The sequence below is a fragment of the Glycine max genome, chromosome 5 (genome assembly GCF_000004515.6).
Source record: "Glycine max cultivar Williams 82 chromosome 5, Glycine_max_v4.0, whole genome shotgun sequence".
Lineage (NCBI taxonomy): Eukaryota > Viridiplantae > Streptophyta > Magnoliopsida > Fabales > Fabaceae > Glycine > Glycine max.
Genome location: NC_038241.2, coordinates 2,193,395 through 2,216,019, shown reverse-complemented (window position 1 = coordinate 2,216,019; position 22,625 = coordinate 2,193,395). Strand labels below are relative to the sequence as shown.

Sequence of the window (22,625 nt, the reverse complement as noted above, 5' to 3'; positions counted from 1 at the left end):
AAAGTTTCGATGGGCTATGGCTGATTTAGGTGGTGATGTGAGGGTGGTACTTTCAGCCTTTCTAAATAAAAAATAAATAGAAGTGTATATAATTTTTTAAATAGACATTCTCTTAAACTTAAAATCACCCTCCTAAAATTATAAATTATAAATTATAGTACCTCACAATTTTTTATTAGAATAAATCACAATTTGTCTCCTTAGTTTGATCAGAATAAAATCACCCTCCTAATAAGATATTTTTTTCTATAGCTTATTTATATATTATAATTACATTTGATAAGATATTTCAATTAATTTATATTCTTTTATTAGTTTAAAAGTTTGTTGGATTATTCGATAAACAAGTTTTTTTTATTAACTTTTAATATTTTTTAAATCCTACCTCAATATATTTATCTAATTTTTTTATTACTCTTTTTAAATAAATCATGATTTTTTTATAATTATACATTTTTTAACTACTTCAACAATTAATTTTATCGAATATTTATAATTTACTAAGCTAGCTTTCCCGCTTCTATCTAATCAACTAACTTTTCAGTTTTTAACTTTTTTTTTACTTGTAACTAGTTTTTACCAAACATAGTCTCTATAAATAATCACATCATAATTTTTCTTCATTTTTTATATAAATCACAATAGGAGGCAGTCATGCCTGAGCTATGTACTATAAGTATAGATTATAAAATTTTTCCTCTAAATATTTAATGTAATTACTTACGACTTAAATTCAAGACTACTTATTAAGTTGAAAGTTAAAACAATCATGTTAGTCTCCATTCAATTTTCATCCAAAGAAAAATGTGCTAGAGTTATAAAAATTTAATAAATAAATTATGAACTTCTATGTGAAATGCTAAATACTGTTAAACGACATTTTTGTTCTTTTTTGACCATTTACCAAAAAGTATATTAAATGAAAAAAAAATAAGAGGGAGAAAAACCCACATTAAAAATTTACTGCATAAATAAATCCCCGAGGTTGTAAATATTTAATGTTTTTTTATATCAATCCTAGCTATTTTTTCATCAATAAATAAATATAATGGTTTACTCAAGATATAAAACATCTTGCTTCACCATTGTCACAAAAACACACAATCGCAATTGAAATTTATTTGGCAGCAAATTTCTATTTAAACTTGTGTTTTTTATAAACTTTAATAGAAAAAGTGACAAAGTGAAGCAAATAGTAATTTACTTTTAATTTACCAAATATCCAAAGAGTATACAACCATACATGTTGTTTTTATTATTGACACACGTGTAAACAAATTGGAAATTGGTTTAGTGAGCGATTAGATTTTGTGAGGAAGTACAGAGGCATTCTCCAATATGTGGATGATCCGATGATATGATATTTAATTTTCGTGTTTAAATACATTGATAATCCCCTCTTTTTTACCAAAAAGGAAAAAAAAATACTTCAATTAATTGGAATGCAATAGGAAAACACGCGTGAAATGTATACAATTGCTTACTTTCTTTGCAATTTCCAAAAGCTTCACTTTTAATCTCTTTGACTTGGATTAGAAATGATTCGAATTTGATAGGATGGAGATGTGCCTCCTAACTTTGTGTTTTCTCAACCTTTTTGTAAACACTTAAGATTAAGATATATTCCGTGATAGCGACCTTCTATGTTGAATTTGATTCTCCATTACTCTCCCATTATGATTTATGGTATGTATATTTCCACTAACATGTGGCATGAATATGGTGATTCATTGTCAACTGATAAGAAAAGCATATTGTATATTTGTATTAACTTGTTAACAACATGAACATCCTAATGAGCACATGATTTGATTGATCTATTTTTAAATGACCCATTTGGAAGGATATCCTTGTGAGGTCAAACGTTGGGCTTAAATTTAAGCCCACAAAATAAACATTATCCTCCAACATGGGACAAGACAAATCTTTAAGCAATTAAGTAATATTTTACTTATGGATGGAAAAGAAATGTAACTTTTTTCTTGAAAGAAGCTGCTGGGATTGGCTTAGTAATGAAGATCGCACCCGTAAGGTGATTTTTATTTCTTAGGATAGCTATGGGTGTTTGTTCTTGATTCATTTTTAAATTGTTATTTGGTTTTATGTTCACCTTAATCATAGCAGAGCTGAGAATCTTAATTTGAGATCCACATTTTTCATAAATTTTTACAATGCAAAATGCCGCTGTAGAATGTGAAGGTAATCACTTCATTAGCAGTTTATAGGAGAGGAGGAGAAATAAGAAATTGTTAATTCAAATTGATTGTTTGAATAGGTATAATTTTCCTTCCCCTTGGAAAGAAAAGAAAACTAATACAGAGATTTATATATTTTGTCTTTTCAAACATATATGATCAAATAATATTTCATTGTTATCCCAGTTGTGGCCAAAGAAATAACTGATCCCTGCATAAGAATGAAGCTGATTTTCGAAGTATTTATTATAACACTCAGCTATTTATGTGGTTAAATGCTTGGATGTTGCTTTGCTTCCTTCCCTGTCGAGAATGTGGTTTATAATCTATACAATGTTTACTGAGAGAGCTTTTACAAAATAGTTTAGATTATTGTTGTTACTTTTTAATACTTCCGAGATTTTAGGGCTTATATGTGAATGTGGCCTAGTCATGAATGGTTTTACTTCATTTGGAATATGAAAATACCCAAACAATAATCGAACACGTTACAGATCAGTACCACTTTGGATTTGGTTTGCCATATATATCAAGTTCCCTAGTGATAATCTAATACAAGTTGAGACCAACTTTCTGAAAGAAAAAAATAGACATGTTTAGCGGTTGTTATTAGAAGACAATGGAAAATAGCTAGTTCCGACAAGAAGGATCAATGAACTGAGCTCCATTGTGACTTTATAAACCGTAGTTGCAAGGGAACATTCCTTTACTTTTTCCCCTACAACTGAAATCACAAATACCGGAATATCAGTGACTGGAAATTTGAAGCTTTTATGCTTTGTGCTTTTTAAAAGAAACATAAAATTTTAAGCAAGTTCATATAATAAACCCTCAAATAAGTCCTTAACTATGAGTCAGATATTTTAATCCTTGAGATTTAAAAAACTCTTCATGACTTACCAAAGCATCATTCATTTTACTTTATTTTTCACCATTGTTTTGCACCAAAAAGGTCTTAAAATTAAAAATACCCAACTCATATAATCTCGAGGTCTAATATAGAGGTCCACTCCAACAGCAATGCTAAATTCTTAAACCTGGTTATCGAAGTCATAACTAGAAAAGCCCTAAAGTAGAAAAAGCTAATACCATGGTTCTCTGGGAGAAAACTAATTACACATCTAAAAGAAATAACTCATTCTATTTTACAACAAAATGTGTAATACTTCATAGCTGAGTTTTCATAATACTAGCATACATAGCATTGGTCATAACTAGCTAGCGATAACTATCACTGTCCACAAGCTTAAGGCCCCAGCTCATATCTTCACAGTGCCTTACATATGGAACAAGTTCACCTGTGTCAGTTCCTCTCTTGGCCTTGCAGTCATAGAAGGGAGGAGCATGGAAACACGGCTCCATTGACATGGCACGTCGACAGGGAGGATCTGGGGCTGTTCGATTCTCAGGTTTGTACAGAATCCACGGTTTTAAACCTCCAAGCCCCTGAGCCACATACCCAAAAGTAGACCATGAGCTAGTAACCAACACATCAGTTAAGCTTAAGAGATACATTTCTGCCCAAGCTTTTTGGTTGTGCATCTGCTTCTGTGTTTGTTGATATCCTTCGTGGCTCGGCTGGTAAACGCCAACCACTTCTCCCGTCACCGTAGGATATTCCCAATACATGTCTCTCACCTTTTCAAAATAACCAGAGTTTAAGGATGTCATCAGTACCGCTTTTGACTTGGGAATTCCTGATGAATTGGTAGCATCCTGCTGGTGGTTAACATCAGGCAAAATATTCTTCTTCAAAGTACAAGCTAAGATCTGATCCAATACATGTTGAAACGGACCAGGTTCAGTGTCAAACACTCTAATTTGTATGCCCACTCTTTCATCAGCTTTAGATAAATAAGCTTGATAGTATCTGACCACAAGTCCCCACACACTGTTTGTAGGGTGGAACAGATACCTACTCAAGAAATGGAACACTGTTTCCTTATTTGGGAAGAGATCATTCAGTTCCTGCTCAAAAGATGGCATTAAGAATACAGAAGGGACAAAGTAGTTATCTGTTTTCATTATTAACCATGGCACGATCTGGAGAAAACGTTGTTCTTCATCGCAGAAGAAAAGCTTATCATGATCATCATAATCATGGGCTATATGAAGGTAGACAAAAGATGCAACAGTGGAATCTGTAACTGCTTTACTTTTCAGCATTTTCCCATAACAATGATCAGAATTCTGACTGAAATTATTAAACTGAGCATTAAGAGGAAAGTCACTAGGAAGAAGCCAGGAAGAATCTGGAAATGGCTCACAAAAGAGATCAACCATATCCGCTCCAGGGTCAACCAGTAGAACACGGTTAGTGAGGAGAGCATAGAGAAAAGCAGAAGCTAGGGTCAAAATCCTATTCCCTAAGCCACTAAACGAAATCCATACAACATATTTACACTCTGAGGACTCAGTAAATTGACCACCAGACCTAAGTTGTTCAACTGTTTTGTTATAGGAATCAGTGTAAGGTCCACATTGTTTGTGCTGAGCTTCATATTTTCTTAACCTAGAAATGAGGTAAGAAGAAGGCTTTTCTGATAGCCCTTTGTGAAAGTGATACCTGCTGAGACAAGATTTTTCATCAAATCCATCAGCTAGAAGGCCACCAAGCAGTTTATCTTGTTGCAGCTCAACAGAATCAGAGGTTTCATTGACCAAATCTACAAAGTCAGAGAAAGTGAAATTTTGTAACTTAAACAAATGGGGTGGGATAAAAAGGTGAAAAAAGTTGACCCTTTATACCGAGCAAAGCAACAATGAAGAAATAGGTAGCTACCTCGTAGAGTTTGTGTGATTTGCAAGAGGGGTGCGAGTGACGAGGGTTCGTGCAGGGCGGCATCTGAGGGAGGGTCTCGAAGAACAATGGAGACTGAGAAAACCACAGAGCAGAGGACGAAGGAAGCGACAAAAAAGCCCATCATGCTCATCAACGAGGGAGTGGAACATTTAGTGTCCAAATCCGAGGGTAAGAGTGAGAGTTTCTTCATCACAACAAGTGCAGTGACTGAGTGACTGAGTGTTCGAGTAGGCGTTGTTTGGTTTGGTTTAGCCACACACCCACACCAAGAAAACATGCGATTCACAATCATTTGTTTCGTTATAATTTAATAACGTTGTACTCATATTAAAAATACAAGATGTTGTCAATAAGTATTTTTTAGGAACATAAATTTTATATATTTTAATACAAAATTTCTTTTTTTTTTTAGATTTTAATAAAAATACAATCACAATAATAATAAGGACGTTGTACTCATATTAAAAATACAATCACAATTAAGAAAATGATGTTAAGAGTGTCACTTTTAAAGAAATTAAAACACTGAATTTTAAAGGGATTAAAATTTTAATGGGAAAGTACATGATTAAAACTAAGAACTTTAAATAAAATATAAAAATTAAAAACATATTTTTCTAATAATGTTAGTCTTAAGTGGACTGTCGGTGGTACCCTTTTACGCTCCATTGCGTTACCTTCAACTTGCAAACCGCACTCATGGCAACCTCAACCGATTTTTTTTTTTTTCATTTTAAAATTGAAAAATATAAATATGATCTCACATATATTAATTTTCGGATGTCTTAAAAGGAAAATATTGTTCAGTACGAATGACATTTCCTACTAAACACACAAATTAGTATTAGTGGCTTTTTTTTGGGGCCATTAACAATTTATATGGATTCTCTTTCGTGCTTTGATTCTTTTCTAGTTTTGTGTTTTTTCATTCAGTAGTTAGAATTCTGACTTTTATTTTATCACCAAAAATAGGTAAAAAATATTTACATAAAAAGAATAGTATGGAAACTATTAACATGACATGAGTGATTTTACTTTTTTACATTTAATTATAGTATAATTAATGTAAAAAATAATTTTTTTATTGATTATAGATATAGATGTAAAATATAATTTTTACATAGATTATATTTGCAACTAATGTAAAAAATTACTTCTTTACATTGTTGAAGAGATAACAAATGTAAAAAAAAAATTATTTTATTTTATCTATTTTCATCAAAAGGTCTAGAATTTCTAATTGATATGCGGGATAGGTTCCACAATTAGTGGGATATAATCAAGGGTATTTTAATTTATTATGTTTTATAGTAATTGTAAGTTAGAAATACTAACATGTTATTTATTCGTGCTTTTTTATACTTCAAGCTTTTCGTACGATGTAGCACTACTGATCTTAAAAATACGTAAACGGAATTACCGATAACAGACTTCACAAATTTGTGTCAGTGGTGACTATCGAGCTCCTCCTCCTGCAATTGCCATATTGTTGCTTATTTTGTCTAACTTCACCTATCGAGAATTGTTGTGTCAAGTATCCATTTAGGTTCAACCTCTCAAACATTAATAAATAGAAATCTCATTCTTAAATGAATACATGCATAAGTAACCATGGGCTTGATTGAATATGAAGGATGTCTCAAACTTCACATAGGTTTGTAAATTGTTTTGTGCTTTTGCAATACGCAGTCACTAAACTCCTATAGTTAACTAGCGGTATCAAAACATGTCAATCCAACCTAATTCATCCTCAATCTATTAAAAAATAAGTTAAATTGAATTGAATCCATAATTGTTGGGTTGGAAATCTTAACCTAATTTAACTATGATAAGTCATAGGTTGGATTAGGTTGACATACCAAAATTTATAAAAAAAAATACATTCAAAATATAGTTCGTGATTAACCCATCAAATAAAAAAAAATATAAAAATATAATTGCTAACATTTTACATTTCCTAAAATAGGGTTTTCTTTTCTTATCTTGAGGAGGATGTGTTAGAGTATTCATTTAGTCAAATTTAGGCTATGATTGTTTTTTTTTTGGTTTACTTTAAAATAACACCTTTAAAAATGAAGTTAAAATTGTTTGATGATTTAATTTATTTTAATTTAAAAGAAATTATTTGAGAGAAGAAGTCTGAAGTGAGCAAGGGAAGAGAGTGAGTGAGTGAGAAAAGTATAGAGAAAGAAGAAAGAAGTCATTTTTTTTATAAAAAAAAAAAACTTATCGTCTTAATTGATCAAAAAGCTACTACCATTTCCCCCTCCTTTTCTTTTATAAAAATATTTTGCTTAATTTAAAAAAAAATCAAAAAATGCGTTTAACTCAATTTCTTCTCCCAAATAGAAGAAACAAAAAACAAACACCACTTTAATTATTCTTTTGTAGTAGTGTTATTGATGACCTATTTGTTTTCCCCCTAGAAATTTCACATTTTTCCCTCCCTTATATCCGAGTTACAAATTAAAGCATTGAAATTTTTGGCAAACTTACATTTATTTAAAGATGGTGCCAAGGGAATAACTACTGGGAAAATAAAGCTACACCTAGCTAGCAATGAAAATTGGGTATCAATGAATTCTGATGGTTTTTGGGGGCCTACTCGCTGAGATAGTATATAGTGGTGGAAACACAATGACTCGGGTTAGTTTGTAATGGTTGACTTGTGGTTGATAGAAACATGTCATATTGTTGGTGGCCCGGGTTTGCAAACCAAAGCACTAGAATTTTGGTGGCTTGTGTTTTGGCAGGTGGAGCTGGTCAAGGTACTGAGCTAGTAGGGTAGGCATTTGTATGATCTGATAGTGGCAATAAACATGTGGTCAGTTGTAATCGGAATCAGTACAATGTGATGGATGCTGGGATGGTAGAAATAACTGTGAGTTCTTTTTATCATGTTAGTGATTAATTTTATTAGAATATTAGTGAAAAAGATTCAAACATAATCCCTTTTTTTCTTTTTCTTTCTTTAATTATCAAATTAATCTTATAACTATCAGACATCAACACAGGAAATCTCAACTGATACTACACTCTGTTAACGGTTTGGTTGTTATGTTTTAATGCTGGCAGTTTCTCTGATGTAATTATAGGGCTGAATTGTGATCTGGCAGCCATTATGATTGGCAGCTGGCTATTTTGTGTGGGGCAAAATTTTATCATTCGGATAGGGTTCTTTAGGATGGCTGTAATTTTGGTGAAGCTTTGGTTATATTTTATTTATACTCTTGTAGAAGGTATAAATAAAAAGTAACCAATGGCTGCTGGTTGGTTGCAGGTATTTGTTTGTATATCTCTTTATAAATGGATTTGAGGTAACTCTTGTATTTTTTTTTATTAGAAATTAATTCTACTTGTCATACATAATTATTTAATTAAATAAATTATTTTTATAATGTGAACATAACATAATCTTATATCAGTTGTATTTATTATAAATATAATTTCTTTGTTGATAAAAAATGAAAACTAGAATTTAATATCAAGTTATTTTTGTTAGCATTTGACTTAAAGTGAGTTAGGTTCTCCTTTTGTGATTTAAGATGGAATTCAATAATAGAAAAGGTGAAGAAAATAAAATAAAAACAGAACTAAGTTGAACTCAATCTCCTCATGATAGTCTGCTCTAACTCGTGGGTTGCATGGAGCAAATCAAAATAATTCAGGATACTTCCTTTTGTTTTTTTTGAACGGACTCATGTTACAACTAAGTTAAGCTAAATTGACGCAAAAATTGAAACATTCTGACAGTTCTATCAATAAAGTATTCATTTAATGAGCACCGTGTTATATAAGAAAATGCTTAATTTTTTTTGTAAGCAATGTGAATCTTGAATTTTACACCAAAACGCATAATAAAAGTATTATAATCCCCATGAATTTTGGCACACTGAATTCTACTTTACCGCTGTTTCGTGTTTCAGATAAGTACGTATGCAAGTCATATTTTGCTTTCAAAGGCTAAATTTTGGTATTTTTTGTTTTCTCTAGAACAGAATTTCAGTGGTGGAGAAATGTTTGCCCTACACACACCGTTAAATGATTTTAACATGATAGCTATGTTTTTCTCTTGCATTTATTTATAGCCACAAGTAACACGAATCAGTTCTTCATAGACATAAATGAATTCCCTTAATTAAGATGACTTTTTAGTGAGATCTAAACATTCTTAAAAAATTTAATCTTTTGGTTGACTATTAGATTGATCCTCTTAAAACTTTTCATCCCTTTCAAAAGATGTATAGTACAAAATCGAATTCAGAAATTTTTCTATAAATATGATGTATAACAGGTATTTAATAATTTAAGGCAAAGATGCCCTTGCAGCTGTGTCTTGTGGCTATGGAAGAACTGAGAGATGCAGAGCGCCAACCATTGCAGATAAGCACATCCCCCACCAAACCACAGGACACGTGTCATTCACACGATTTTCCAATTTTCATATCACAAAACTAAGTTAATTCACACCACACCACATCACATCGTACACACACAGTCACACTTTTGTGAAGGCCTAGGATTGCTGAGTCAAACTTGAATTGAAGGTGAAGAAGGAGATGGCAGCAACTTCTTCCTTGTGTTCATCGACCCTCCAATCCCAAATCAATGGATTCTGCCTTCACAAAACCTCTCTTTCCCATCCTCGTTCCCTCACTTTCTCCAGGTATTCATTCCTCTTCTTACAATCACTTGTTGAATTCGGAAGCAAATCAAGGATACCCAAAACATGAATTTCGCTCTTGTGTTTTGGATTGAATGATTGAAAATCATATTCACTCACTGGGACCACTTTGTGTGATGATGGGTGTCTGTTTAGATGACTTGTTACCATTTGTTCAAATTGAAAGAAAAGAACAATCTTTGGGTAGCTTGCAATCAGCTATTTCAAAAGTGATATGATTTACTTCATGCCATCATGCATGCATCGTCTTCTGGTTGGAATACATGTTATCTTCACCTGGGAGGACTGTGACAACTTGTTATGCTGTTGATGGTTCTGTTTATTTGCTACCCTTGCTATTAGATTTGATAATGCTCATGAGGTTTGGGAATTCGTTAATGGGGTAAAAAAATGTTAGCTTGCGAGCTTCATTCTATGAGTCAGCATTTCCATGTGTTTGTCTGTGGCCTTGTGTTCATGTTGAGCTCTAAAACTACTTTTCATGTGATCGTACATATTTCTGCAGATTGCAGTGCATGTATATTTTGTTAAATGTGGCCTGTGCCTTGGAGTATTTGAAAGGATAATATAGTCTGCATTAATGTTCTTTTGTTACTTTATGTTCTGTGAATTCAGGAAGAAAATTTCAACCACAGTGAAGGCTACATCTCGTGTTGACAAGTTTTCAAAAAGCGATATCATTGTTTCTCCATCCATTCTTTCTGCAAACTTTGCAAAATTGGGAGAGCAGGTTCTATAACATGCTTTACATTCTGTAATCAGTATTTCAGTTTCCAATGTTTTGTTTTGCTACTACAATATATAATATTTCATAATTTTTTTTATCACGTTTGCTGATTGCCAGTAAATCTGTCCTTTTGTTTTCAAGGCATGTTTTTCTATTATCAGCGATCATGATTGTTGTAGTTTGTGTGTTATCTTGTCTAGGTGAAAGCAGTGGAGTTGGCTGGTTGTGATTGGATTCACGTTGATGTAATGGATGGCCGTTTTGTTCCAAATATTACAATTGGACCTCTTGTGGTTGATGCATTGCGCCCTGTGACAGATCTTCCTTTGGATGTACACCTGGTATTCATCTTTATTTATACAAATACTAAATTAAGCTGATATTGAATCTAAGTAATTTTCTGGCTTCTATTGAAACACTGTAGATGATTGTAGAGCCTGAACAAAGGGTACCAGATTTTATTAAGGCAGGAGCTGATATAGTCAGTGTTCATTGTGAACAATCTTCCACCATCCATTTGCATCGTACTGTTAATCAAGTAAGATTTCATCCTGAACTGTAACTCTTGAACAACATTGCTGCAACTTAAAGTTGATACCGGGGAACCAACTTTGATCAAACTGTAAAAAGATAAAAACAATTAAAGGGGCTAAAATATGTTTAAGCCAATGTATAATTGTCAAGTACAATTTGAGAATCTTTTTGTCAAGGACACAGTAATCATCACATATAGTATTGATGCTGATATGAAATTCTAAAAGATTTAAGTAACAGTGAAGGGATGCCTTGATTACTATCATTATTAAGGATATTTATTTTTCATGATGTGGATTGAGAGCATTGACAAATCAATCTGAGGACTGGCTGAAGAAACGACCATTGCAATTTCTTGTAGTATATAAGGCATCAACTTGCTAAACCAAATTGTTATATTAAAATTGACATACTTTTTTATGAAGCATTTGAGCTTGGGAATTGTTTATTTATAACCCTTTGAAGATACATAAAGCCAAATGTCATTTCAAGGAAATTTTTAAACCAGGATTGGCCTTAAAGTGAATTTTGCATTTTCTAAAACTATTTTAAAAAAAGGTGAAATACTTTTTGCTGTTACATATTCTCTATTATTTTCTTGGGGCCTGTGATGTTAAAATTATTTCACATCTCTCTTTTTTTTTTTTTTTTTCTTGGTTGGTTTGGGTTAGTAATCACCTATTATTTAGGTTATGGTAAAACACAATAGAAGGCATTGGTCTCTTTATCTAGATGACCAGAGCTATATATGAAGTTGCATACTTCTTATTCCTAATGAGGTATGCTTTGCCTCTTCATGTCAATGAAGTGTCTAAATACATAAATAGAGTTCGGAAGCCTTATACCATCTCAGAAGTTTTCCTTTGTTTGAAGCTTTGTTTGCACCATAGTGTGAAATTTGAGGCCTTACATTTGAGTATATCCATTTCAGAGTTGGCTTTTTTCTTTGAGAATCACATATTGTTATATGCAAAAATGTTAAAGCCATCTAGGGAACTGGACAGTTGAAATTATTCTTTGGAAATATGTTTCCCCTCTCCTGTTACAATTTTTCAGCTTTATATATCTGATTATGTTCTCTTGATTTAGGTGAAAAGTCTGGGAGCTAAAGCTGGAGTTGTCTTAAACCCTGCTACCCCCTTAAGTGCAATAGAATATGTCCTTGATGGTGAGCCATTTTTACTCCCTTTTTTTTGTCTTCTTTTCTTTTCATTATACTATAAGAACACTAGTGATTTATGACACGGGTTCCTAGTATGCTTTATATGGCTTTCCAAGGCTTTAACCATGGACCAATAGAAAAGCTACCAAAGTTGTCAGTTAACCAAGAGTTCTGTTACTTCTTTGCATTATTTTTTTTTAATAGAAGAGTTTACGCTGAGCTATCTAAAGGACAAAAAGGAATTTGTTCGTGTTTTGACAATACTTATAAAAGAAAGTTATAATTTATAAACAAAAGGCAAAGAGAGTAAAACAACTTCTTTCACAACATATTGAAATCCATTGAGTTGCATGTTTAAAAGTTGTTTTGGTAGTGAGACAATAAAAACTCTTAATCTTGTTATCGTGTTGGCAGTGGTGGATTTGGTCTTAATTATGTCCGTAAACCCTGGCTTTGGTGGCCAGAGTTTTATTGAGAGTCAAGTAAAGAAAATTTCTGACTTGAGAAGAGTGTGCGCGGAAAAGGTATGGTGATTGCATTTGCTTTACTGTTTGTCTATTATTTTTGTCCCCCCCATCCCCACCCCAACTTGTATATTGTGCATAATATCTATCTGCATTCTCTCTCTTCAGGGAGTGAATCCATGGATTGAAGTAGATGGTGGAGTTGGTCCAGCAAATGCTTACAAGGTGCCACATACATAATCATATTGTCTTCCATCCATTCATAATTTAGAATGATCTGTAACAAGTATTCTTCTACACGCTTAACATAATCTGATTGTGCTCAATGATTGCCTTTTTTGAGAGAATGAACTCAACATAAAATATTTGGAAACAGCTGATGTGACATGCATATCTGGTCATGCACTTCAACTTTATGTATACCACTATTTTTTGTGAAGTGCTCCAGTTTTTGGATAGAACAAGGAATTCAAAATAAATAATGAGGGAGAAGGTCATTCTTCTTTATTCATTGAATTAGAATGCTTTCAACAAGACATAGTAATAGGATTAATCCATTTGAGTTGTAAGATCCAATTTTCAGTATAATCTTGATTGACAGGTGATTGAGGCTGGAGCCAATGCTCTGGTTGCAGGCTCTGCTGTGTTTGGAGCTAAAGATTATGCCGAAGGTACCCAAAAAAATATTTATGTGATTTGGCATATATATATTGCAATGTGTTGAAATTCAATGTGATTTTGATAATTTTCATGGCTTCAACTCCCTTGTAGCTATAAGAGGAATCAAAACCAGCAAAAGACCTGAAGCAGTTGCTGTGTGAAATGCCCATGTGGTTCAATATTCACCGTATGCTCCAACGTAAGCTGTATTTTTGACCCATAGAGGTTTCTCCATTAAATTTTGACATCAATTTTCTGATTGGGTGGTTGAATATAAGCAAAATTGACTGCCAATATGAGAAACAATCAAGTAAAATAATGGCAGACATTGCTTACACACCAGTTTCAATGTCAAATATATTGTATAATAAAGTTATGCTTCATCACATGTATCTGACTGATAATTACTCAATACTAGTAGAAATTTTACTTTTGGTTGTGTTAAAAACGCTCCATTGGAATTACAAAATTTAGATGGTATTGTCCTGGCTCTGAGCATGATCTCTATCTTATTCTCACTGCTGGTTTTACTCTCTTTGAACCTGGCAGACAGTACTCATGAATTAGTGGCCTATCGAGCACCATTATGTTGCCTGGCCTGCTGTCACCACTGGCAATTTGCTTTTCTCTGGAAATAACTATAAGAAATCAGTCCAAGTAAGGCTGCTGCTGTGATGCGTAGTTTGTGTATAATCTTTTGGAGTATCAGGACAAGTTTAATTCAAGATAAAGCCCTTTACTCTGTATCACCTTGTAGCCTGTCAATTCTATTCCCCCATATTGTAAAGCAGTTGTGATTTCTATCAATACAAGTTTTGAACAAAACCAGCTAAATACATTATATATATATATATATATATATTTTTTTTTTTTTTTTATTTTTTTTATTTTTTTTTTTTTGACAAAGTTGATGCCATTTTGTTTCGTTCTAACAATGTCAATGTGACATTCCTTGTCACTTATATTATATATCCCAGTCAGGAGACAAAATGTGTCTATACATGCATTAAAGAGAGGATCCCTTGAAAGATGAATAATAACCAATTCACTTCAAATTCTAATCAGAGTGCCTATGTGTGAACGTTCACACTTTTTCTTTAATCAACAAATGTTAGTTTACTAATTTTGTTAGAAATGTCAATTGGAAGGATTTGAACCTGCAACTTCTTTCTCCTCCCTTCTGCCTTCATCCATCTCCAACCACCGGACTCATCTTATATAAGTGGCAAATTGATGGTCTAGAGGAATGAAGAAAAGACAATCTTAGTGCCAAATTCTCATGCTAACAACGGACTATTCATTGCCCTACACACAAAGTTAATCGTATGTTGTATCAATGGTTATTAAATATACCACTTTATTGTCTTTTTGACAACCATTACCAATTCGCCATAAAGGTGATGTCCCGTGCTAAATTATCAACGGACCTAATTGTTGGAGACAATGTACAGATGGCCGCACAGTTCTAGCGTGTTAATCTTAGATGCTAATATTTGAAAATAATACGGAACATTGTACAGCAAATTAACTTAATTAGAAAAATGTAACGTGTTCACAAAAGAAAGAAAAATCATTCATTGATATACTTTTCAAAGTTTACCATTTTCTCATTTTTTTTTCTCCCAAAACATTTGTTATTGGGCATTGGCTTTCATACCAAATAGTATTATCTAATAATTACATCGCAGGATAGTACAAAAAGCCAATGTCAACTATACAAAACTTAATGGTAATCTCAGTTTGTATATAAAGAAACAAATAATACAACATATGCATCCGCCCATAAAGATAATCTCAAATTGCCCAAGGAACAAGTTGCACATTCTGTCTGCAAACAGGACACGAATCATTCTTGACAAGCCATTTGTCCACACATATCAAGTGAAATGTATGGTGACAGCGAGGTAAGCTTCGTGCAATTTCGCCTACTTCAATATCCTGTAAGTTTCACTTCTCAATGTTAAGATCATTACATTAACAGTTTCATAAAATAATCAAATGGGGATAATGAAGACTTGTCGCAAGTATTAGTGCAGGCAAAGCAAATGCATTTGGTGGTCATTAAAAATAAACCTCATGAGAATCATCACAAGCAAGAAAAGTAGAGGCTTCCTTAGTTAACTATGCACATAATGTTGATAAGGGTTCTACACCTTCTATCTACTGGTTTAATATTAGTATTTCCAGAGTCTCCTTATCAATATTCGTTGTTCTTTTTAATTATTTTCACATAGGAAACAGAAAAAGGATTAGGAGATCGACATATCTTAAAAAAAAGAATAATCACCTGCAAACATATTGCACAGCAAGTATTATCTGCCTTCATATCCTTTGAGATCATATGGTGCGGTAACCTCTTCAATGAATCTCCTGACAATCCTCTGGGTGCCACTAAGCCATGAACATCATGAATCTCATCATAGCCTGTATTAGCAATGCCAACCTGCTCAAACTAAAACCAATGATCATGCGTCAAAAACTAGATAAAGTAGTCCAAGTACACAATATACAATTGACTTCTTAACGATAAAGTACTAAACAATCAACGCAGCAAATATTTATAAAACTGATTAGTTATATGCAAATAAGCTTTACAAACATGCTTGTTTAAAATAAAAATCAAAGTAGTCTACATATGGGTTTAGTTAGTTACAGTTATAGATGCACATGTGATTAGTTGGCGTGGCGAATAGTCTCTCTACTACTACATAAGCCGTATATAGTTATTATGTTAACGACTTTCACATTTCAGTAATTTCACTTTCTTTCTTTCAAATTCCTAGTCCTAGTCCTACCTAAACTCCTCCTCCTTCTATCTTGGCTTAAATTTTTCAGAGAAATAAAATACAAAATCCTTCAAAGGATGATTCTATTAACCATGATATCAACGTGCCATATCCCGATTTGATTAGTGTACCGTTTATGGATGATTTCCTTTACGAAAACAAGCTCTCAGCTGTCAAATTTTTGTTTTTGCCTTACTATGTGTTATATATCTGCAGATTAATGCACTCTGATTTGTATTCTAAATGTTTTTGAGGCTTTTTTTACGAAGTAAATAGTTTAACTTTAATTTCAGATTTAAATTGTTATATAACATGAACTTGTCACAAGCTGATCAAACCGAGAAAAACCAATTTTAGGTGAATTGAAAGGAAAAGAGGTCCATCTCTGATTCTAGAATAGTAAAAAGGCTGATAATTTGATAAAACTAGCCAAGAGGAGGAGAAAAAGAAAGCTGGCATTTTGCCTGCTTCCATATTGCAAAGGAAAAATTTATAAAACAAGTGGTATTACTCATAAGTCTTGAAAGGTTAAGTCTATCTCAAAATGGCCATACCCAACAGCTTTTTGCATTACTAACTCAAAGATTGCCTCCCTAGACTATTATATTCATAATTCATCTACTGATGCACACAGCTATTGCTTTCAGAAGGCAAATGTAGGGCGAGAGAGAAAGGAGAATTACCTGCAAATTGTAAGCAGTTAAAATAGCAGGTGTAAGGGATTCCTCAACAAGCCTCCCACGAACAAGTTCCTCTATGAAATCTGCCTGGATTTCAATGTAAAATATTGGCTTGAAACTACGAATTAAGATTGCCATTCATAAAGGCTAATCATATAACAGGCTAGCACAAATAAGTGCAAGGCATAAAAACTTAAAAAGGTAACCATATTGTGCCTCATAATTTTGAAAGTTACAAATCATTTTACTCACAAAGAGACCAAGGAAAATCAACAAGAAAATGACTACCAACCATAGATGATGCACCCCGTGAGCCGGTTTGCTCCATACACCAATAGGCGCGGGAAGCTTCCAACACCTCCACGGAGAGTATAGAGCCGGCAATGGCACCCAATGAAACTCCCCGGAGAAGACCACTCTTAGTAGCCTTAGCTGCTAGAGCACCAGCTATAGCTCCTGTGAGGGCCCCAGCTGCAACCAAAAAACACAATTACATGAGACCAACCAAACCAAACTTCACAGCCTGTGCAACACTAAAATAGTGGCTACTGGCCAGGCAAACATTCTACACCCTTCAAATTTTCTACCCTTGTAAACAATAGCACCTACACCAACAACTAGCACACCAACCATAAATCTCACTACCACCACCAATTCAGGTCATAAAAAAAGTACAAAGCTTAAAATACAGTTACTTTGGTGCTTTTAGCTTTTTTCTCCTATCAGAATTATAATTTCACCTCAAAAAACTAAGTTGGCTTTTTGAAGTAAATATTTATTACAGAGATTACTGTGGTGAAACTTCAATTCCAATAGGAAAACAACACGAAAATTACCTAAAAAAAACTGCCTCAAGTTTTGTCTTATACAAAAAATCCAACAGTTCAGGGCAAAAAAACCTAGCACAAATTTGATTTATGCATACAATTTAATATTTCTACTTTCTACCTAACAGCAAGCCTGGAGAATTACACCTTAATAATCAAAAGCAAATAGTATAACAAAAGTCAAAGGCTCTAACTTTAGGGGAACGAGAATCGTGTTATTGACGCCCCACTAATTAAAACAAAGAATTGACGATATAGGATAGAAACAGTTAATTCCTGAAGGAAAAAAAAATCAGAAGGTATTATTACCAATGGCAAAACACACGGTCAGGGCCCCAGAAATGGTGCACAAAACGACTTTGGATAAAGAGCGAAATCCCCAAGGTCCCTGGATTCTTCCAGTTTCCATGGTGCCCAACCCAAATTGGGAGAATCTGGGTGTGTCAGAAAGGTGCAAACTTCAAGGACATGGCTGCTGATGTTCTTGTTATTTATTGGTGATAATGATGATGATGGGATTAGATTAGAAAGGATAAAAAAGAGCCCAAATTTTGGGGTAATGGAGAAAATGAATTGAAAGCTAAGGTAAGGTCAATTGAAAGCTAGCTAGAGATCAAATCAAAAGGAAGATTATGTAATTTGATGGTATGATAGGACTTGCTAAGGTCAAGAAAAATAATACTACGAAGAAAATAAATAATACTAATAATAATAGTACTTTGTTATATGGTAGTACTACCATACCATATCATATGATTCATATAATATATAGAATTATGGAGGAGGTTAAAAAAAACAAAGTCACGACATTCGCATGGGACTGTGAGGTAGTTGGTACCAACCAAAGTTTGTATTAAATTTTGTAATTAATGCTATAATTAATGGTAATCCCCTCATGTTTAAATTTTACACGCACACCTATCACAGAAATTGCTTTGCTTGTGGTATTGAACGGCCACACTGATCACTGATGTGTTGATAGGCTCTAAACGGCCCAGCCCTAATTATCCATAACCACTGTACTACTACATCTTCAGATCCAATGCCAACAATTATCATTATTTTCAGCACCTCCAGCCACAGAATTTGTGTCCACACTTCACACCCCGTTAATTGAGCAACTACTGGAGTGACTACTAATCAACCTGGTTAATAATTATTCTCACCATTTTTACATTTTAAAGGGAAAAAGAATTTTATTTTAGTTGTCACATTACAATACTAATGCAGGATTATTAAGAGTGCATTTGATCTCCTAAAAAGACAAGACAACACTTGACAAGTAGCTGAGTCATAAGACAATTGTTTGTAGTGTAAGTTGTTTTGGTGGTCAATATACAATATAAATCATTTTATGTTTATCATGTTTGATGTGCCTATGTAATGGACAAAAGAATATAAATTTTACTATAATATCTTTTGTACTGTGTAATGTTTGGTTTGTATTAGGAAAAGATAAAAAATAATATTTTGAAACTTTTTTAATTATTTTATTATTTAACAAAATTTATTATCATGCTTTACTAATATTTATAATTTATTAATATTGTGATATATTTTAAAGCATTACTTTAGACTTATTATAAAAAAGTTTACAATTTATTAATTATGTTGATATATTTTTAACTATATCTTATAAGTATCATATTATAAATTAAAAAACAATTCAAAAATAAATTAACGAAATGCATAAGTAAATTAATAATAATTTATCATATGTTATAACTAAAAATATTTCACAATCATCCAACTTTATTAAAAATATAAAATCTTATTAAGATATTTTTGGTAACATGTAAATTCAAGCTTTCTTAATTATTAAATATTGAAGGAGATGATGGTGGCGTTGGAGGGGGAGTACGGTGCAAGAGAGTGGATTGAGATGATGTCATAGTGGAAGTTGCGGGTAAGATCCACGGAGCTAAAGTTGTCGGTGATGCGACTGGTGATTTGAAGGAGCGTGGTGATGAGTTTGCTGGGGGGAGGGGGGATAGGCGTTGGGATGACAAGAATGGAGAGGGAGGAGCGGTTCGAGAGATTCATGGCGAGGAGCGTGGTGGAGATGATGATGGAGGTGAATTGGGAGAGCTCAGACATGGTGGAGAGGAAGCCGATGAGGTTGTTAATGTTTGGAGAGGGGGGTTTAGAGAATGAGACAATTATGAAAAAAAGTGTGGGATAATGAAAAGTAAAAAAATATGAATAATATTATATTTTTACTTTTGTTAAATACTGGACCAAAAATTGTACGGAGTTTAATGAGTTACACATTTTTGGATATTTGTTTAGTTCATCATTCTTTATTTTGTATTACTTCTCGATCATTTTTTAAATCAAATGTTGGACAAATATTTTTGTGTTGTTCAATTTCTTAGTTTTTAGTGAATCAAACCTACCCTAAATGTACTTTTTCTTATTATATGCTAATTATAAGAAATATAGATCGATTTTTAAATATATTGATTGTTTAAAAAAATCTTTAATTTATTGTGAATTATAATATTTATGAGATACTCATTCATTCTTCGTACATGTGGATGCCACTTTTTTAGGAACCATGTTAATGATGTAAAAAAAGTAGTAATATTATACTTAAAAAAATTCGCATTTAATTTACTTAATAATAAAAATATTACATACTATTATATTTTTAATATTTTAAACTAAAAAATACTAAACAAAAATAAATATATTTAATGTATAGAAACATAAAAATATTTAATATTGAAATAATTATAAAAAAAGAGAATTATGAATTGTTCAAAATGCATTAAAAAAGTTGCCAGTGTTTTCTGATTTGGTATAGAATAATGAGGATATCTAAAATACTCCTTATTAATGATTCAATAAAGAAAAATATTAAATGCTTTCAATTTTGAATATATTAAACAAATATGTATTAATAACTTAAAAAAAAACAGATATTTATTAGCAGAACTACACGTGTCTTGTCCGGGCTTTTGTTTGTATTGTAAAATGTTAGACGTAGCAACACTTCCTGTTCGTGTTTGGTTAACTTGTTTAGCTTATTATGGAAAAATAATAATCCGTGCAATATCCATCAGTTTTGCAGAGCACTGTTGCTGTGATCAAATTAAGATGGTAGTATTTCATAATTGTTCATAGGGCATTTGGGCTGCACCTTGTTCTTCAAGTCCATTTATTGTTCTCACGGTTTGCAGCTTGATATTCCAAATAGAGCTTCAAATAAATTGTTCTCACGTTTTATTCTTCCAAATAAAGATCTCACCGGTTTGCAGCTTGATATTCCAATTCCAACTTCTTTTTTCTTTCGGTACTTGCCAACTATTTTACCCCAGGCAAAATGAATTGCAACTATATGAGCTCAAATCTTCATTTTCCTCCCACCATGTTTGTTCTATATAATTACGAATCTTCTTCTTATATCAATACAAGACAAACTGTTTTTCTTTTTACATGGATTCAAATTTTGAGATGTCACAGGATGCTGGTTGGCCAAGAGTGAAGATAAAAGAAAGGGGAAGAGAGATCGTGAATTCAAATCCTCCCATTGATATTTTTAACAAAATTAACAAATTAACGTTTACTTATAAAAAAATAAATCAAAGAGAAATGGAGATGAACAACTTAAAGAAGCACAAATTCATGTACCAAATCTTAATGTTGATATTACAGAGGTAGCTTCAAACTACATTCTCAGTTCAGAATTCTGGTCAAATAATTTGTTGCAGTGGTAGTTAGGTGTATAATAAAAAAGATCAATCACTGTTAGTTGAAGTATCAACAAAAAAATATTATTGAAAAAAGTAATTAATATATTCTGACAAATAATTTGACGTAAAGAAATATTTCAAAAGAAATAATTCTAAATTTTCCACTTACATTATATAGTAAACATTGAGTTTTTTTTTTAATATTTTTAATATATGCATTAAAAGGTTTAATGTTTTTTATTCTTGAATTTTTTGAAATTTTCTTTTAGTCTCTAAACAAAACTTTCAACATTTTTGGTTCTTCTACTTTTCTTTTGTTAAAGAGTTTTATTTGTTGTGAAATAATAATGGTAGCAAATTATGTAACGATGTTAGGGGTCTAATAACTTGTTACATTATCAACAAATTTACTCGCATGTATTTTTTTCTTCCTTAAACTGTGTTTTTATTTCCATCTTTTTGTTTGATGACAAAAGAGGGAGTATTAACATACTAATCCACAATTTTTTTTTAATTTCTAATGATTTAGTTATTAAATTTGCAGATAGATATTTATGTCCTAGTTCTTCAAGCTGATGGAGGTAAGTAAGACCTGATAGTGGGATCCTGTGATTCTCTTCTCTCATTGTCATTTTATTTTCTCTCTCTTCTACTCTTTTAATACAACTCCATTATTTTTTGGCAATGTTAAAACATGTCTTTGTACTTTAATATAACTTTTGTTCTTGACATGCCCTTGACAGGAACTGGATCTGCTTGTATAAATGCTGCAACTTTGGCCCTTGCGGATTCTCTAATAGCACCCCTCTGCTTGGTATATATCTGTTTTTACTTAAAATTTTAACTTGCTATATACAAGTGTGGTGTGTCTTCTTTTATTTCAGTTCATAGTTATTAAAAGTTGCTTATTGAATATGGACAGGTTAATGTTCATGTCTTATTGTTTTCTCTATTTCTTTTGTAGTCAAAAGTATATTAATTCAGGGAAAAGGAAAAATTTTCTACTCCCTCTCGGGTTCTTGGGCCTAAATTATTGTGAAAGTTTCTACCGTCGTGACTGTGGGTCTTAGTCTTTTTTGTAGAGGTCCTTGAGCCCATGTGATCCATCTTTTTTTAACTATTGCTCTAGCTGCTGTCATCGGTACTCACATAAAGCAAGATTTGACTTTTTTGTTGTCCCTTCCCATACTCTTTCTATCTTCCTATGCTGTCGCGTTAAAATCATACAATTTTAATGATTTTTTAAAATTAAATGTCATCATTAAATATTATCACAGTTGTGCATTGTTATTTTAATGAGATAGGAAAAGGATAACAGAAGCTAAATCACATAAAGGTTTTGAAGCTGTAATCCCCCTCCCTTTTTCCAAAATTGTTCTCATTATTAGACTTACATGATTTTGGATTT

General features: G+C 32.4%; 3 protein-coding genes across 5 annotated transcripts; 1 reads left to right on the top strand and 2 right to left on the bottom strand.

Annotated features, from left to right (window-relative positions):
• Positions 1-3,268: 3,268 nt before the first annotated feature.
• On the bottom strand, positions 3,269-5,317 carry LOC100803305 (galactoside 2-alpha-L-fucosyltransferase). The gene is made up of 2 exons (XM_003524687.4): positions 4,978-5,317; positions 3,269-4,861 (listed from the first exon to the last, which is right to left on the bottom strand). Exons 1-2 carry the CDS (start codon positions 5,288-5,290, stop codon positions 3,414-3,416), a joined length of 1,761 nt encoding a protein of 586 aa, XP_003524735.3. The 5' UTR covers positions 5,291-5,317; the 3' UTR covers positions 3,269-3,413.
• A 3,800-nt stretch (positions 5,318-9,117) lies between these two features.
• Positions 9,118-14,054, top strand: LOC100786514 (ribulose-phosphate 3-epimerase, chloroplastic). 2 transcript variants are annotated; one of them, XM_006579467.4, is made up of 10 exons: positions 9,118-9,664; positions 10,298-10,412; positions 10,610-10,750; positions 10,834-10,947; positions 12,033-12,111; positions 12,520-12,629; positions 12,738-12,794; positions 13,171-13,240; positions 13,341-13,428; positions 13,783-14,054. In XM_006579467.4, the coding sequence occupies exons 1-9, from the start codon at positions 9,558-9,560 to the stop codon at positions 13,388-13,390; spliced, it is 843 nt and encodes a 280-aa protein (XP_006579530.1). In that variant the 5' UTR covers positions 9,118-9,557; the 3' UTR covers positions 13,391-13,428; positions 13,783-14,054. The 2 variants fall into 2 exon arrangements, with proteins under 2 accessions (XP_006579530.1, XP_003524706.1); XM_003524658.5 differs by having other exon boundaries at positions 13,779-14,054.
• A 726-nt stretch (positions 14,055-14,780) lies between these two features.
• LOC100800105 (NEP1-interacting protein-like 2) lies at positions 14,781-18,268 on the bottom strand. Of its 2 annotated transcripts, none has more exons than XM_003524682.5 (5): positions 17,832-18,268; positions 16,988-17,166; positions 16,699-16,782; positions 15,517-15,681; positions 14,781-15,167 (listed from the first exon to the last, which is right to left on the bottom strand). In XM_003524682.5, the coding sequence occupies exons 1-5, from the start codon at positions 17,929-17,931 to the stop codon at positions 15,024-15,026; spliced, it is 672 nt and encodes a 223-aa protein (XP_003524730.1). In that variant the 5' UTR covers positions 17,932-18,268; the 3' UTR covers positions 14,781-15,023. The 2 variants fall into 2 exon arrangements, with proteins under 2 accessions (XP_003524730.1, XP_006579531.1); XM_006579468.3 differs by having other exon boundaries at positions 15,517-15,672.
• Between the last annotated feature and the right edge of the window lie 4,357 nt (positions 18,269-22,625).

Coding starts and splice junctions, on each gene's coding strand:
- LOC100800105 (XM_003524682.5), bottom strand. CDS start 17,931: ATGGAAACTGGAAGAATCCAGGGACCTTGGGGATTTCGCTCTTTATCC. Junction 16,783..16,987: donor CACGGGGTGCATCATCTATG/GTTGGTAGTCAT, acceptor ATTGAAATCCAG/GCAGATTTCATAGAGGAACT. Junction 15,682..16,698: donor TAACTGCTTACAATTTGCAG/GTAATTCTCCTT, acceptor CATTGGTTTTAG/TTTGAGCAGGTTGGCATTGC.
- LOC100786514 (XM_006579467.4), top strand. CDS start 9,558: ATGGCAGCAACTTCTTCCTTGTGTTCATCGACCCTCCAATCCCAAATC. Junction 9,665..10,297: donor CGTTCCCTCACTTTCTCCAG/GTATTCATTCCT, acceptor CTGTGAATTCAG/GAAGAAAATTTCAACCACAG. Junction 12,112..12,519: donor AATAGAATATGTCCTTGATG/GTGAGCCATTTT, acceptor TCGTGTTGGCAG/TGGTGGATTTGGTCTTAATT.
- LOC100803305 (XM_003524687.4), bottom strand. CDS start 5,290: ATGATTGTGAATCGCATGTTTTCTTGGTGTGGGTGTGTGGCTAAACCA. Junction 4,862..4,977: donor AATCACACAAACTCTACGAG/GTAGCTACCTAT, acceptor CTGACTTTGTAG/ATTTGGTCAATGAAACCTCT.